General features: G+C 42.2%; 1 protein-coding gene across 11 annotated transcripts in view; it reads right to left on the bottom strand.

Annotated features, from left to right (window-relative positions):
* WNK1 (WNK lysine deficient protein kinase 1) overlaps positions 1-18668 on the bottom strand; it is a 195346-nt gene that overhangs the window by 81668 nt on the left and 95010 nt on the right. For all 11 annotated transcript variants that reach the window (XM_053251646.1, XM_053251639.1, XM_053251641.1 and 8 more), the window contains exons 5-8: positions 7319-7407; positions 5797-6016; positions 3888-4227; positions 413-594 (exon numbers count right to left, since the gene is read on the bottom strand). In XM_053251646.1, coding sequence (XP_053107621.1) covers positions 413-594; positions 3888-4227; positions 5797-6016; positions 7319-7407 — 831 coding nt within the window. The remainder of the gene's footprint in view (positions 1-412; positions 595-3887; positions 4228-5796; positions 6017-7318; positions 7408-18668) is intronic.

Genomic DNA, 18668 nt, shown 5'->3' with positions numbered 1-18668 from the left:
CACTGGCTACATTCAGACATCATGTTCCTGAAACCCCAAAGCCACAATCTGGGAGATCAGGAACAGTCCCCTCCTCTTGCATCATGTGCTCAGCCGCACCAAACACTTCCAACTACACAGTATGTTGTTACCTCCAAAGAAACAAACTGAGGTTTAACCAAATGAAGAGGTGTTCAGTTCAGCTGAGCACACAAGTGAAAGGGAGATGGGAGGAGAGAAGATGTATACATAGCTGGTTCCTGATCATTCAAAGCATGATATCTGACATGCAGCCATTTGCTGTCCCTGCTCCATCACACAACATGACTGTACTCAAATATTAGTCTAGAAGTTTTTGAAGTCCACACAAATCTAAAAATATGCAGCAGGGCTTTATGCAGTATTTGCATGGCTACTACAGCTTTGAGCTTACCACTGCAGAAGTTTGGTATCCTCCAGGCTGTTGTGATTGTGGTTGGCCAACAGGAACTACATATCCTGGAGCTGTTGGGATAGACTGTTCATGCTGGGAACCATAGGAAGCAGTCTGTTGGCTACTCACACATGATTCAGTAAAGAGAGATGATCCTTGACCACTGTCTATCGTGCCATCAGCTGTAAAAACAATGATGAGTGAATCTGACTGCAACATTATGCTTAATGCTGGTACTCAATCTAGGCACCTCCATTCCAAATCCCACCATAGACAAACCTAAAATCTGGGTTGCCTTTAAAAATATTTTAATGACTATGATGGTAACGAAGGTTTTCATTAGGAAGACAGCAGGGGCAAAGACAAGAAATCACAGGAATCCTGCTTTCTGCATTAAGCCCTACCTATAAATCCTATTTCCAAAATCTTGGGATAGTGCCCACATTTCTTCACTGGTTCTATCTAAGCTAAAATGTTTACAGACCTACTTTTAAAAAAAGAAAGAAGTGAAGATATTCTGAAGTAGTCAAACATTACCAGAGGCCTGATTCCATACTACACTGAATATAAATCATCCTGGCTAATGCATAACATCTCTATCCTATAATAGAGATAAAAGCTGCTCCATTTGGCAAGAGAAGAAACAGTAATGCAAGTAATAATATCCTCCACACAGCATGAGGAAAAACCAAAGGCTCCTTTAGAAGTTGGCTTTTCTGTACTAATACTGAGCTCAAATCAACCCCCAAAATAAGAGCACCTAACTTAAAGATCATGTTTCAGTTCTTCAGGCTTTCATTTCCACTCAAACAAAACCAGACACATTCCATTTCAGTCAAACGTTGGCCAGCATTCTTTTCATTTTTTGGCTGGCGAAGGTATGCCACATTGCAACTTACATATTTATGACAGATCTTCACTGTCTTCGAAAATGCCACAAACCACTGCCTTAGTAACATAGGTTGTACAAAGATAGCACATTCTCTCTCACAGAATATAATATTTGTCCATATCAAGGAAGATAAGACACCACTGCTATCCCTTCCCCTTCCTTCAAATACACAATGGGTCATCTCCAACTTAGCTCCCCCGCCCCCTGCCCCCCAGTGTTTTTTCATCGACATACTCATTGCCCCAGATACAGGTAGAAATCTCACCCTGAAACTCTGCACTAAAGGGCCTCATTATCTAAGCTGCACTAACCTAGGTTTGCTCTCATAATGCCCTTGCATGACCAACAGTTGGCTCTTCTGCTAGTCTTGTTGAAAGTTTTTTTTTTTTACATTTATATCCTGCTCTTCCTCCAAGGAGCCCAGAGCAGTGTACATGGTTATGTTTCTTCTCACAACCACCCTGTGAGGTAGGTTAGGCTGAGAGATACGTGACTGGCCCACAGTCACCCAGTAAGTTTCATAGCTGAATGGGGATTTGGACTCAGGTCTCCCCAGTCCTAGTCCAACATTCTAACCATTGCACCACAGTGGCTCTCCTGCTAGGCAATAGGTATTTAGAAGGCAGCAATATTCCTCTCATCTCCCCTTTTTGTGAGCAGAATAAGGGGAGATTATTCTCTCCTTATTACTCTCTGCCCTTAATGTAGAGGTGCCAAGAAGGTGAACACTTTTGTTTACAGATCAAGAAGATGGTAATCATCTAATCATATATGGCAGAGGAAGAAGGAAGAACTTCACTGGATCATATTTCTGACTTTGCCCAAAACATCCAATTTTCACATTAGAGCCACTGGCCAACTGGGTCATTCCAGTGTATTATTATCCATTATGTTTTTACCCTAGACTTGTACAAGATAGAGGATGACAGACTTAAGATGCAACAGGCTTCCAAAATAATGCTGTACAATGTTAGTTTGCCCAGCCCTTGCAGCATTCAGCTCACTGAGTAGAGCACATTTTCTCTTGGGTTCCCCTTCATACCATGTGTTCCTCGTAGGGATGTGCACGAGCCTGTTTGGAGACCCTTTTACAAGCCACCGAACAGGTCTGAACACCAGGAGGTTTGAAGGCTCAAAAGCGGGAAAGGGGATAACTTTAAGGGCAGGGGAGGGTGCACTTACCCCTCCACTTCCTGTCCCTCGCTGGCGCTCCGTTAGGGTGGCAGCATACCTCCCTGCCGCCCCATTCCCTCTTTGGCCAGAAGTACCAGGAAGTACCTGGTGAGTGTGTACATGCCGGGCACATATGCATGTCACGTTCACTTGTGTGCACATTAGGTGCGCACAAGCAAGACGTGCGCGTGTACGTGCCTGGCATACACACACGCACCAGGAACCTCTGGCCAAAAGAGGGACCAGGGCAGCAGGGAGGTATGCTGCCACCCAACGGAGCCTTTACTAATGGAGCGCTGGTGGGCGGAGGAATGGAGGAAGGGCTAAGTGTACCCTCCCCACCCTTAAAGTTACCCCCCCCACCTCCTTCCAACTTTCCCCGTGAAGTTCTGTGCTCATCCCTAGTTCCTCGTAGCAATGTGTTTTCCCTAGCTGCACTGTAACAGCTGCAGGCTTTACCCCTCTTCTCCACTCCTGGGAGGGGTGAGTAGAGCGGCCATACACCAACCTGCCAGGCACGAACAACAGTTGCCACAAAGGAAGCAAATCAAGTGGCAAACTTGGATCTGCCTACTTCTCATGAGCAGTACTGGGGAAACCTGCAAAACTATAAAAGGCTATACTCACTGAACACTTAGTAAAAGACTCACTGTCTTTTCATCTAAAAAAGCAATTTTAAGACCAGAAGACAAAGTGGATGGGTGGATGGATTTAAGAAGGGTTTAGATACATTCATGGAGGACAGGTCTATCAATGGCTACTAGTCTGAGGGCTACAGGCCACCTCCAGCCTCAGAGATAAGATGCCTCTAAATACCAGTTGCAGGGGAGAAGCAGTAGGAGAGAGGGCATGCCCTCAGCTCCTGCCTGTGGGCTTCCCAGAGGCATCTGGTGGGCCACAATGTGAAGCAAGATGCTGGGCTAGATGGGCCTTGGGCCTGTTCCAGCAGGGCTTTTCTTATGTTTTTAAAGTGTATAGTTGCCATCACAACACGTGTTTCTACAGAGGCAACAACTGTATGGCCACTCTGCTATATTATTCTGAGCTCTGATCAATGCATTTGTAAGGGGCAACTTCATTCATGTGAGATGATTAGCTGGTAGATAAGGGTAGAAAGCACTTCTCTTGCCAGCTTCTGGCTGTATTAAGAAGGCATAAAAAAACTGGCAGTAGCATTTTGCAAGAGGGCCATTTTAGGATTGAGGGCACTACTTCTGAATATGTTTCCAAATGCGAAAAAAAAAGATGAAAAGTGACAAAGTTGCACTCAGCTCATGCCACCACATGACTGGGAATTGCACATACTAGAAGCTGCAACCAGTTCTAAGCTGACATCAGCGCCCCCAGTCCAAGGGGTTAGGAAAACTAAACAAGAGTCTCATCTGACTCACACGCGCAGTCGATACTTACACAAGACTGAAATGCTGGGTTGCTGGTATTGCAGCTGTTGATGCTGATCAGCCTCTGGTTCTTCAGGCTCTACCTGGGTAGATACCGAAGCTGAAGTAGTGGGGATGGCAGCGGTGCCAGTGGCAGGTGTGGCATGTTTTGTTCCTTGCTGCACAGCACCTGCTTGTAACTGCTGCTCAGCCTGCTGCTTCTGGCTGACTTCTTCTTGCTGCTTTCTTTTCTCTTGCTCTTCTCTCACCAACTGCCGCTGTTCCCTCTTTCGCTTGATCAGGGACACTCTGTCCTTTATGGCTTTTGCCATTGTCTTGTGATCTCCTTCACAGACATAACCAGACTCAACCTGGAAGGTTACACACAAAATTGTGAATATTCGCAACACCAAGCAATAGCAAATTGAAATAATCCAAACTGATACAAGTACATATTGAACAAAAGGAAAGTGAGCTAGTTTGCCAGTGGTCCAGTATTTCCAGATAAGATGTTATAATGAATGGATAGCAAATTGATGCAAGATTATGTATGCCTTCAAAAAAAAATGTTATTTTGGAAAAAATGCAAGACAGCATCACACCAAATGAGTTACAAGATTCTGCAATTTAAAAAAACATAGCCCTAAACTACAAAATATCCACAAGCTTCAATGGGTAGCATATGTGCATATGAGTATTTGCATGAGAATTCCTACTGAACTGCTAGTGCAATCACCAACAGTAGCCACCTGTTCCTGAGACTAAGGAGAACCTAGATACAGTGTCTCGTGGCCCATTGACAAAGGGCTGACAGTGTAAGAGTCAGTTGCACCAGCTATCAGTTCAGACAACATGCACATGAGCTGAATACAGCATGAATCACACCCAATATTTGATGTGATATCTTTTGCCCCACCCGAAACACCCTTGCATATGTGAAATGACCCAACAAATTGGATCTGCAAAAAGGAATTATGCGTCTATTAAACATTGGGAAGAAAGATCTGGCAGCATCTCTGAATGAAAGATCAGAATTAAATCCAGGCTAGTGGGACTATCTTCTCCTAATAACTGAAACGAAATTCATCACAAAATCCTATCCAAGTGGTAATTTATAGCTTGAAGGATAAATATAAAAATCTATGAACTAGTTAAAATTATGCTGAGAAGTTTATGAGCAGTGAGGCATATTACTCCACATGTGGTTGCCCTAAAATAGACACACTCGAAAGAAGTGTAAAAGATAACTGACAAATGGAATTTATTTTATTTATTTTTCAGATGTGTAGATCACCCCAAGCTTCTGTCTCTGGGCAGTTATATGAGCTGAAATTACCGTAAGATAGCTCTATGGCAAATTGTAAATGCATGTTAAAGATATGTACATTGTAACTAAAAAACTAATTGCTTAAGCTATCAAATATTTCTAGAAACATTGATAAGTAAGAAAATTATGGAATTTAGGTAGTATGAAAAATACTGAGTCTTGTCAAACTGCAAAGGCAAATGCAGAATTGTAAGAAAAAGGACAACCCTTTAAGAAATTTTTAAAAATCAGCAACAAAGATTACCAGTACTATAATAAACCCCCATTAGATAAAGCTAAAGTTTGTCTTTTTAAAAAAATATGTTAGGGGAGGTATCACAAAGGCTCATGTGTACACACAATTGTGATATTGGACTGCTTCCTCCCAAACAGCAGCTTTCTCATGCTGCTCGGCAAGCTTAACAAATTGCAAACCTTCTTGTCATCATAAATAATGGTATTTGTGGGGGGGGGGGCGGAAGTCACAAAGCTGTCCTCACAGCTCTCTGTATCTTAGCCTCCTTTCAAATGCTCATTTTTAGATCAGCAACCAAACTATGTCAGTCAAGTTCCACATAAGCCTCCAAGTCATTCAGGCTTGAGGCCTAAATACACCATCTTCACATTACCCTACCATTTCCTGTGCCACATCCTCTGGGACATCTCTCTCCAAGTCAAAAGAAAATTCTATGGCTTCATTATCCTTGTATTTGCCCTTCAGTTTTTTAATGTCTTCAATTCGTAACCAGAGCTTGATAGCAATTTTCTCTCCATCATCTTCTTCTGCTAGCTCTACCCGCACACCAGTCTCTTCCTGGAAGAATGCATGATTCAAAAGGTCTTTGATAGCATATCTGGACATAACAGAAAGAACAAATAAATAATGAATTGGATGAAAAACAGAACATCTTACATTTCACCTAATATTTATTATTATTATTTATTATTTATTCGATTTCTATACCGCCCTTCCAAAAATGGCTCAGGGCCATTTACACAGAGAGATAATACATAAATAAGATGGATCCCTGTCCCCAAAGGGCTCACAATCTAAAAAGAAACACAAGATAGATACCAGCAACAGTCACTGGAGGGATGCTGTGCTGGGGGTAGATAGGGCCAGTTACTCTCCCCCTGCTAAATAAAGAGAATCACCACATTAAGAGGTGCCTCTTTGCCAAGTTAGCAGGGGTACGACTCCAAAGTAACACAAGACCGAACATTCTCCCATATTCCATTAAGATTTAAATCCGATCCCTATACACTCTGCACTTGATGTTTCATTCTTCAAGCAAAGGGAGCAAGCTTTTTTCCCTTATATGGAATACTAGACAGTATCTTTGAATATGTTGGGTGGGTGCATGCATGGTTGGGGGAGGAGAGAGAAAGTGTTCAAGGTAACTCTGCATGTATGAACAAGAGGCCTAGATGAACACCTTCACAGATTCTCCAAGTTCTGGAAACAAGAAAATTTCTAAAGTTTACACTCGCATAATTTTCTGCATTTTTTGCTGAAAATCTAGTTTCTATAATATGTCATTGGGGGCTGGAATGGTAAGTTTAAGAGATGTGTCAAATATGTATGTATGTATCTTTGTATATATGTTTTTTTGTTTTGTTTTTATTTATGGCCAATGTGAAACTATATAGGGGCTGGGGGTAAGTGTTAAAAAATGCATGCACTCCAGCCAATTGAAGGGATACCAAAGTTATCTGCTGGCTTCCGAACATTTAACTAAACACTGCCAGGATGTTTTAAAGCCCTGCCCTCTGCCAAAAACACCCCACAGAATTAAAAAATCACGTAAGAACAAGAGAGGGTTGTGTATTTTCTACCAAGCAAGAGATACCATTAACTTGTAACAGACCCTAAGAATCCCAACTGTGCACAATCCAGAGTACTGAATTTTGAAATCCCTGGCTTGAACTCTCCAGACAACTTTAAAAAAGGACTACTTTGGACATCTTCCTCTTAACTTCAAACAAATTGATGGAGATATTAACATGTACTGGGCTTTTTTAGAACATGCTCGCCAAGCTAATCCAGTATCACACCTGTTCATTCAGAGATTACATGATACAACACAGTACATGAGCTATTTTAATTTTATTGTCAAACTGCTCAATCTGTTTTCTAGAACAAACTGAATACTTACCTTTCATCTTTGTTTTGACGGATGCATCCTTCAATGATTTCCTTTACTTCAGGAATTGCTACTTTATCAAAGCTGGCTGGCTTGACTCCCTGAAACACAGAGGCGGTGGGGGTGGGGGAGGGGGGGAGAGATAAAAACCTATTAACTCCTCTGATGAAAATCAAAACAAACAGTGATATTCACCCTTATAGCAAGATAGTTCCTAATCACATGAACAGTTCAGTATATGAAGAATGAACCAAATGTAAGGGCCCATGATTTATTTCTCTAGCTCACTGATTCTTTTTTCTGGAGTCAAAAGAAGGTAAATTCAATATTGACTTTATAGCTACTCTATGGTGTTTTAAATTTAAAAAACCTGGGTCAACTCTTAAACTAATAATGTAAGTGCCTAAAATAAAAAAAATGGGAAAAATACGAAATGTTTTATTGCCTCTTTATTTTGCTTACCACAGCATTTCTTAAACATTGCTGCAACCATGAGGGACAGAAATCTACTTTTAAATTAAAAAATCAAGTTGAAACAAGGTTCCAAGTACGCAGGTCTGTACAAGAATGTCTTGGGAGCAACATATTGCCCTCCTCTGCCTATAGCAGAGGTCTATAGCAACTATGGTACACAAAGACAATTAACCCTAGAGCAGTGGGCTGCAGCTTTTCTAAATCGCAAATCTTCCTTTAATGCCAACTGGTGATATGAAGACCCACTTTTAGCTTTATCTCATATATTTATTTATTTAACATATTTTTATAGCGCCCAAAACTTACGTCTCTGAGCAGTTTACAACAAAATAAAAGCACCATTAAAACATTAGTTAAAAACAAAAACAAGGAATTTTAAAAATGACAAATTTAAAATTTTTAAAACAATATTTTAAAACATTAAAAACAATCAAAACAGTATTGGTTAAAAGCCCGGGTGAACAGATGAATCTTTAAAGACCTTTTAAAAGCTGTCAGAGACAGGGAGCCAGCATGGTGTAGTGGTTAGAGTGCTGGACTAGGACTGGGGAGACCGGAGTTAAAATCCCCATTCAGCCATGAAACTAGCTGGGTAATTCTGGGCCAGTCACTTCTCTCTCAGCCTAACCTACTTCACAGGGTTATTGTGAAAGAGAAACTCAAGTATGTAGTACACCACTCTGGGCTCTTTGGAGGAAGAACGGGATATAAATGTAATAATAATAGTAATATAATAATATTCCACTAAGGAGTGCATTCCAAAGCCTTGGGGCAGCAGTGGAGAAGGCCCGTCCCTGAGCAGCCACCAGACAAGCCAGTGGCAAATGCAGACGGACCTCTCCTGATAATCTCAATGGGTGGTGGGGTTCATAACGAAGAAGACGTTCTCTTAAATACCCAGGGCCCAAACTGATTAGGGCTTTATAGGTTATAACTAACACCTTGTATTTTGCCCAGAAACACATCATTCAATACAGGAGTAATATGGTCTCTCCTAGATGCCCCAGAGACCAGCCTGGCTGCCCATTCTGAACCAACTGTAGTTTCTGGACTACATACAAGGGCAGCCCCACATAGAGCGCATTGCAGTAATCCAATCTGGAGGCTACAAGCAGATATACCACTGTTTTGAGGTCATCTATCTCAAGAAATGGATACAGCTGGTGTATCAGCCAAAGCAGATAGAGGGCACCGCTGGCCACTGCCTCAACCTGGGACACCAGGGAGAGACTTGGATCCAGAAGGACCCCCAGACTGCGTACCTGTTCCTTCTGGGGAAGTGTGACCCCATCCAGAACAGGCAGATCAAAATCATCTCCCAAGTTTCGACCCCGCACAATGAGTACCTCCATCTTATCTGGATTCAGTCTCAGTTTGTTATCCCTCATCCAGCCCATTACCAACTCCAGGAAGGCATTTAGGGAGGTTATGCCCTCACCCAATGATGCTGACATGGAGAAACAGATTTGGGTGTCATCAGCATATTGATAACACCCTGCACCAAATCTCCTGATGATCTCTCTCAGCGGTTTCATGTAGATGTTAAACAACATCGGAGACAATATGGAGCCCTGAGGGACACCATACAAAAGTTTAGATTTTTGAAGAACAACAGTCTCCAAAGGACACCATCTGGAACCTGCCCGAGGGGGAGGAGCGGAACCACCGCAGAGCAGTGCCTCCCACTCCCAACCGCCTCAGACACTCCAGGAGGATACTATGGTCGATAGTATTGAAAGCCACTGAGAGGTCCAAAAGGACCAATAGAGTCATACTTCCTCTGTCAATTCCCAGTTGGAGATTATCCATCAGGCCAACCAAGGCAGTCTCCACCCCATAGCCAGCCCAGAAGCCAGTATGAAATAGGTCTAGATAATCAGTTTCCTCCAAGACTATCTGGAGCTCGGAGGCCACCACCCTCTCAATTACCTTGCCCAGCCATGGAAGGTTGGAGACAGGCCTGTTGTTACTCAGCTCTGAGGGATCCAAGGTAGGCTTCTTCAGAAGTGGTCTAATAATTGCCTCCTGAAGACAAGGAGGCATCCTACCTTCCGTCAGAGATGCATTTATAATCTCTACCAGGCCTTCTACAACAACTGCTCTGCCAGGTAGTATAAGCCATGTCGGGCAAGGGTCAAGAGGACAGGTGGTGGGCCGCACCGTTCCAATCAGCTTGTCCTCATCCTCTTGAGTCATATATATAGCCATCTTTATTATATCCACGTTTATCTTTCCCCTCACATTCTCCCCTTTTAATGCCACTATTTCTCTCCCCATTGCCTCTCTCTCCTCCTCCTCAACAGTTTGCTATAGCATCCTACTTTTCTGTCTGGCCACAACTCACCAGTTCAAGACCAACACTTTAGACCTTGTAGAAAACCCGTTTTTCAGAAACCACACCAATTCATGAAGTACTCTCTCTGAATCCCAACAGTAGCTCAGATGTGTCTAACTCAATATGCCCAGATCATTACTACTACCAATGTTTTATGTGCACTTAAACATAGAAAGTCACACACCATAATTCACTAAGTCTACAAACAAATTTTGATTACTATTCTTCTTGGCAGATTTTACTTATTGAATTATCCCCGCAATCCTCATGCCCAACAAGAGGACTCTTTCCTCTCTAGGGGAAAAAATAAGTTTTAAATTTTTAAGTTACTTCCAACAACATATGGACACACCACATCGGTGGGGGCTATGCAGGAAGTCAGCCTTATTAAAGCTTGCTAGGTCCAAAGCAAGAGCTAAATGTCAGCTGTATAATCAATCCTCTACGCGTCGCTGACAGACTATAAAATAAAGATTTTGGCTAGAAAGCTCTTCTTGTTATTCTGAACCCAGGGTGACAAACCAGAAAAGGCAACTTCTTCCAAAACCTTTGCTATTTTCCTTTTTGCTCTGTTTAGATAATAGTTCATATGCATTTTAAATTACAAATAGGTGGGCCTTGGAGAAGCAGGACTTAAAACCTTCACTTTGTTATTTTTAGTGACTGAGTAAACATAATATAAGAAGATAATAGAGCCTTGGTTAAATGGTCTGGGCCCCAAGTAGGTTCTTTTTTATTAAGGATACTTGTAATAAAGATTCATCTGCTGTCAGCACCTTGGCTATCTTCTGCCCTCATATTTCTTTGATGGTTCTCAAGGCCAGAAACAGAACTCCCCACTACCCATAACCTCTAACTTAGCATTTCTGCCTACCATTTTCAGAGCTTTTTACTATTCCTTAATCCTCCCAAATCCCATTTTTTACTCCTCTTTATCTAGGCTTGTGTCTTCTTGCCTTCATCTTGGTTGTTCTTTATCTTACAAGGCTTTTAAAAAGAAATGTAGTATCTTTAAGTTCCACACCTCAGCTAGCACAATATTAATGTTACAATTAGTAAATTTCTCTCTCAGCTGACCAACTTACCGTTCAGGCATGTTGCAAAACATTTCATGGGGGGCATATGAAGCTGCCTCCTACCAAGTCAGAACCTTGGTGTGTCTAGCTTAGTACTGCCTTCCCTGACTGGCAGTGCTTTCTAGAGATTCAAATAGAAGTATTTCCCAACCCTACCCAGATATGTTGGAGGTTGATCCTGCAAGTTGCATTCAAAGCATAATATCACAGAGCTACAGAGGGTGAATAGCCACCTAATGGCGCAGCAGGGAAACAACCTGCCTAGAGAGCAGGAGGCTAGGAACATAGGAAGCTGCCATATACTGAAATAGACCATTGGTCTATCTAGCTCAGCATTGTCTTCACAGACTGGCAGCGGCTTCTCCAAGGTTGCAGGCAGGAATCTCAGCCCTATCTTGCAGATGCCAGGGAGGGAACTTGGAACCTTCTACTCTTCCCAGAGTGGTGGCTCCATCCCCTGAGGGGAATGTCTTACAGTGCTCACACTTCTAGCCTCCCATTCAAATGCAAACAGGGCAGACCCTGCTTAGCTAAGGGGACAAGTCATGCTTGCTACCACAAGACCAGCTCTCCTCCCTGTTGGTTCAAATCCTCGCTGGTGTGTATCTCAGAACATAAGAAACTCCTATAGCGGGCAACAGCACTATAGGAAGGTGCTGAAAAGCTTCATCTCATACTGTACGGGAGAAGGCAAGAGTAAACCACTCCTGTATCCTACCAAGAAAACCACATGATTCACTTCCGGTTCAGACACTGACCGAGCAAGACGCTTCTCTTTGAGTCTCCAAGTCTCCGAGAGAAGACCTGCAGAAAGTAACTGGGGGGGGGAGACTCTATAACTACCCCTCACCCCACCGGATTAAAGTGGGAGGTGTAAAAGACTCACTAGCCCGGAGAAGTCAGCTCCTGTTGCGAAGGGGCACGGGGAAGCTGCAGTCTCTTCGCACCAGTCTAACGACAGGGCTAGAGTCAAGGAGAGTTCTGCAGTGTGGAGTTCAAGCTGCCTGAAAGCCAAGCTCGGAAGCGTTGCAATTTCTACTAAATGCCAATGAGGTAACAAAGGAATTTATTAAGAATCTCATCTAAAAGAACAAGGAAAATAACAACTTGCGAGAGAGCCCTATCCAACAATGTTTCCTGGCTGCTTCCGGATGCCAAGGTGTGGTCGAGATACTATAACTCTATATAGAGAGTGACTAAAACTTTATAAGTATATCTACAGAGAAAAAGAGCTATACCTCTGCAGTATCTTTGGAAAAGAGGGATGTTTAATGCCCACTCTAACCTTTATGTTTTCAAACGGCTACCAACTCTGTTGAAGTAATTTAAAGTGAACTAATTTAGCCAAAGCTAGTCAAAGTTCCCTAAGACATTAAATTGTCAGTCTACAATTTCATTCTAAGTGTAAAGATTCGACGCTGGACAACATGGAGGTGATTACAGCGAACTTCCAGGCGTCTTGTGATGTTTTGAAGAGCGTGAAGTATAGCTTCTACCTTCTTTTTGGTACAGCTGATTTTTAGTGTGAGTCTACAAATACTAACTTGAGGAAACCTGTGACTATATAACAGAGTGAACAAACAGATACACTTTGAGTAAAGAAGAACTCAAAAAAGTTAAAGGGTGAATTGGATGCAAAGTGGAAACTATTCCTCCCCCTTTGAAGTTACAGGAGGAGTATATTGGCTAAAGAGTTAACCTTGTTGTAAACATCCAATCTGTTACTTTAGTCTTGTATATTAGAACTAGTATGTGTAAGCCCGTTGTAATAACGGGCTCTAGTGGGGGGGGGTTCCCGCTGCCGCCTCACCCGCCTCGGGCGCACTCCTTGGGCCGACACCTCCGCCGCCACCTCGGGCGCTCTCTCTGCCCGTCGTTTCTTGTGGCGGCCGCCGCCGCCATCGGAGCCAGTCGCCCCGCCACGGCCTCCTTGGCCCGCACTCCTTTGGCCGAGGCCGCGGCTCTGCCGCGGCCTCGGCCGCACTCTCCGCCCGCCGCTTCTGCTCCTTCTGGTCTCCCGTGGCGGCAGCCGCCGCCATCGGGGCCAGTCGCCCACCGGCGGCCGGGTCCAACATGGCCGCCCATCTCCGCGCATGCCCAGAACGGGCGAAAAAGACACGGGCGGCACGGACGCACGCCCAAGGCTTTTATGGGTAAGGATGTCTAAGAACAAGAATACTCCAACTGGAACCCAAACCCATATGCCTAGAAAACTATCAGTGGGAACGATTCCCCAAGTGGAAAGGTCCACTGGTGAAATTTGGGAGTTGCTTCAAGTTATTAATAGTAAACTAGATACAAATAATGAAGTAGTACAGTCTATGGTTAATGATATGCAAACTCTTAAAGCGGATATACAACAGATAAAAGCAGAATCACAGGTTTTAAAGCAAGATATGTTGCAGGTGAATAAGGAGGTACAAGTGATGAAACAAGGGATCATAGACAATTTAAACAAATGTAACAACTTGGAAGAAATAAGCAAGAGAACGATGGAGGATACTAAGTTAACTTCTAAAAAAGTAGAAGTTGTAAGCCAGGAGATAAAAGAATTGGAAAAGGAAAAGGAAGAGTTAGTTGACCAACTTGCAATGTTGCAAATGGTGCAGAGGGAAAGAATGCTTAGAATAAGGGGAATTCCAGAAAGTACTACTCAAAATTTACTAGATGTTCTGACAAATGAATTAGCTAAACTCTTGCAGGTGGATATATCTAACATAGAAGGACTGGTTGAAGATGCCTACAGAGTAAACAACACTTTTGCAGTCTCCCATAAAGAGTCCAGAGATTGCATAATCCAACTCAATTCCAAATCTACTCGAGATCGTATTATACAAGCCTATTTTCAAGATAAATGGAAAATTAACGGTCAAATTATAATGGTGATGAAAGAAATCCCAAGGAGATTTCTTATGAAACGAAAAGATTACAAAGATTTGACTGATATTTTTTTAAAAAAACAAAATCCCCTTTAGATGGGAGTTCCCTCAAGGGGTTGCCTTTACTTTTAAAGATAAGAAACATAGACTAACCGAAGACCTAAAAGTAAAACAATTTCTTCGTAGGTATAGGAATGATCTTCAGATCTCAGACGACGTCCAAAAGACATAAGGCGCTAAATAAGGGAGGGATTAGCAATATAAACAAATAGTCAGTATGGAATTAAAACTCTCTTTTAAAAAAAATGTAAATGGCTTAAACATAAAAACAAAACGCCAAAAATATTTCACAATTTGAGAAAAAGAAAACTGGATTTGATTTGCCTACAGGAAGTGCATATAAGAATGGAGAGATAGAAAGTATTTACAAAATAAAGCACTAGGTTAGCAATTTGAAACCCTAGACATTAAGAAAAAAAGGGGCGTAGTCTCTTATATAAAAGACCTTTTAGAGCCAAAATTGTTATATAAAGATGATTATGGAAGAGTATTGGTGGTAGAAATAAAGGCTGGAGATCCAAAGTATATAGTAGTGGGCATATATGCCCCCAATGAGGCAAAAGTAGAATTCTATAGAAAATTGGAAAAATAACTAACAGAGATAGATAGGCAACAGATTATATTAATGGGAGACTTTAATGGAATTGTCTCAATGCAGGCTGATAGAGATACAACAGATTTGAGGAAAAAAGATGGGAAATCACCAAGAGTTTTTCTTCAATATGGTTGACATGACATATGGAGAATCAAAACTTAGATGCGAGAGAGTATACTTTTTTTTTAGATAGATATAAAACGCATATGAGAATAGATGATTTGGGCCAATGCAGACGTGTTGATAACAATTAAAGATATCGTTACATGAACTACTGGGGAGAGAATGTTTAACCTATATGCAAGATCTTGGTTATTGTTAACAACACTTGTTCCAAGGATGAGATGGAAGTCCTTATTGTGTGTGTTTGTGAGTGTTTGTACTATTTGTGTTTGTCTTTTGATGTTGTGAAAATTGAATAAAAAGTATATGCAAAAAAAGAAAAAGGAAAAAAGAAACAAACCCAAAAAAACACACCACATGATTCTGTGGTCACCAGGAATCAACACCAACTCGCTCAAGCTTTTGAGTCTCAGGACTCAGGCTGGATGACCAGGAGGAACATGTGCATGCATACACACACACAGCTATCCAATGCCTACCACCTTTCAGACCTAAGACAGCAAGAGTGAGGGCAGTTGTGTGCATGATTTTTGAGAGAGAAAGATAAACAAACAGGCAGTTTGCAATGAATGAGCATGTATTCCCAAAGGCTTTAAATCACTGTCAAAGTTAGTATTTTAAGCAGTAAGATTATCTGGGTTGCAGCAACCAATACAAAAAGGTTAAAAAGCTGCTGATACCCTGAATGGCAATACAATACATACTACTGTCTCACCAGCATTCCAAGAGATTTTTAGTCACCATTTTGCTCCATTACATTTATTCTTACCAGCTCACTTTTAGGATCTTATCTGCAGAGGCCATCCACCCTAATAAAGTGTTCCTGTTCATGAAATGTTTTTCAAGTATGGATTTCAGTGAAGAGGCCCTATTTCAGAGCTTATTGTTGTAATTCTATTCTCCTCCCAGTTGCTCAGAAGGATCAGATGCTCAGGCATGGTTTGGGCGAGGCAGCAACCAATGCTCAGCCATACCCAACTGAAAGATCTTTAAAGTGTCATGTAACCACGTACCTGTGGTTCCTTGAAGGCCACAAATGATCGCAGAGGTCATTTCCGGCCACCATTTTGTGAGCAGGAGCTCTTTATTTGGCCTAGTTTTGCATTTTTAAGGTGATTTTCCAGCAATTTTTTTTTAAAGTCTGGGAACCTAACCCCCACAATCTCATAGACTTCAATGACTCATTATCCACTGCTTTGTTACCCGTGGTAATCTGTGAGAACAGAACCTCGTTTAAAGGAACAGACAACCCATATAAAGTATTTGAGGGTTTAGATCCACAGTTCAAGGAGGTTACAGATGTCAGTACTCCACAAGGAAGCAATCAGTGAGAACACAGTTATAAAATATTCATTCATGCAAAAATATGCAGGAGCAGAAGTTGAATTCAAATTACCTTCTTGTGATCTGATCACATGAATTGATTGCAACATACATACCATTTCAAAAGTTCTTACACCATAGAAAGCCACCTACACACATTAAAGAACACGGTGTACTATTCATTGTTTCTAATGATGTCCACAAAGCAGCTTAAGGGGTCAATCTGACATTCAGGAGCACAAAGTGCTTGCTCTTGATAAAAAATGCATAACAGCAGTTTTGTACCAGCTAGTATACAGGTTTGGTCAACACAACACTCTAAAAAGGATAATCTAAGCATAATCTCCCCTGGTTTGCATTTAAATGGGAGATTACATGTGAGCACTCTAAGATGTTCCCCTTAGGGGATGGGGCTGCTCTAGGAAGAGCATCTGAGGTTCCAGGTTCCCTCCCTGGCATCTCCAAGTTAGGGCTGAGAGAGACTCCTGCCTGCAACCTTGGAGATGCCACTACCAGTCTGTGTAGACAGTATTGAGTTAGATGGACCAATGATCCAACTCAGTATAAGGCAGCTTCTTATGTTCCTATATAAAAGAGCCAATATGCCATGCATGCATATAAAATAAAGTACACCATCAGTAGTGAATGGTTTACATAAGAGTGATTCAAGCTAGATATAGCATGCACTACTAGTAGATGGAATGTGTATTTCATACACTGTTATATCATCACAAGCTTCTGAACTGTCCAACCACCTGTGACAAGTAAAAAAATTGTTTCTAGGTGACCAGTCAGGGCGGTTTTACAAAATTGGTTCTTTTTTTTCCTTTCAAGCCTCAGAATGACCAATATAGGAATTCCTTGGCAGGTGGCTTCATAACTTGTCAACTTTCTAGAACATATGCAAGTGCACTGTATATACATTAAAAAATATCCACAACAGAAGACATTTACATGTCACACCAGCCCTCTTCAGACATTATGAGTGCCCCATGCACTCACCATTTTAACGGGCAAAAGGGGGTGGGGTCCCGTCACCCATCACACCCTCACACTGATGATCACAGTTAAGGCACTATTCATCCGGTGGCACCCAGTAGCAGCTGGTGGCTCCTGGGACTGGGTGGGCACTAGGCATGGCAGGCAATGGGCATAACCAGCATGGGCAGTGCTAGAGGCAGAGCCAGATGTTTGAAAGACTCAAAGATCAGTTCTTGAGTGTAAGATCACTCAATTTTAAGTTAACAAATACTACTCATTGTTAGAAAAGCCATCTTCAATTGCTGTAATAGAGCAAGTGCTGAATTAAACCAAAACAATCTTATTTTTAAAAAATGTTTTGTGTTCATAATGTACAGCTCTTCCAATTAAAATGTGATGTTTTCTAATCATCAGTTACCATTTAATTTTAACACAAATTATTATTATTCTTTATTTATTTTAGCAAATACTACTTGTCAAACGACAATTTGCAATTGCCACAGTTACTAGGGTACGGAATTCTCATCTTCCTTTGCATCTGGCTCCCTGCTCCTCAACCACCCTTAATGTTGCCTTTCTTTCATGCTATGCTCCCCTGACAAAGGGAAACATTTCTCCCTCTTTGGCACAGTGGATTGTAGGCTAATAGTGTCCAACTTTCCACGATTCCATCCCAAATCACTGTGCCATCCCGCTCCCCACAACACTCCACTGCCCACTTCAGAGTCCAGAATGGATGCGCCACTTGCCCACCAAAAAAACACTGCAGGACACAGACAGGACACAGACCAAGACAGCAAAAATTGGATGGGGCATGCTAATAGGTAAATTGTATTCTGGGTTTTGCAGTGGGGAGGGGAAGAAAGAGTACCCTTAACTGACTGCCTTGCTGCTCTTGCCAGTGCTTCAGCTGCTCTGCTCATCACTAGAACAATCCTGTCTGCTGGCCACTTTGAGAGACTCACAAAACTACTTCGGAGTGCTGCTGGCAGGGGAAGAACAGCAGTGCAGGTGTGCCACCAAGAGAAGTGGCATGGAGAAACAGCTTGTCAGGAGCCAGCAGAGGGGGCTCCTCTAGCCACAATTGGTACTAATGCAATGTATTTTCCCCTCCCTGCTGTGATCAACTTTGTGAAGCCCCAGGTCACTCATGATCACTTTTCTCTGAACAAAACAAGCACAATCTGCTGTATTTGAGACTCAGAATTATTAAGTGATATTTTAAAATGTTTTTATTGGAAGATTGCACACCTCTGTCACTTTTGGTCAGTTGCTGGGTTGGATCTCCAGCAAAAAAGGTCCGACATGAAACATCTCAGGTCACAGCAAAGGTGAGCTAAATTGCCTCCTGATGCACTTACCCCTTCCTTTCCTGCCAGCTTAATCCAGGACTCAGTTGTACACAAAAGCTTGTCCTCTACCTACTTGCATGCAGACGTTCTGTAATTTTGTCTTGACTTTTGTCCAAGTCAACCCGGAACTTGGGCAGAGTTCGTTTAGGTGAGGTCTTTACCAT

Source organism: Hemicordylus capensis, chromosome 5, assembly GCF_027244095.1.
Source record: "Hemicordylus capensis ecotype Gifberg chromosome 5, rHemCap1.1.pri, whole genome shotgun sequence".
Lineage (NCBI taxonomy): Eukaryota > Metazoa > Chordata > Lepidosauria > Squamata > Cordylidae > Hemicordylus > Hemicordylus capensis.
This window is presented reverse-complemented; position numbering and strand designations above follow the sequence as displayed.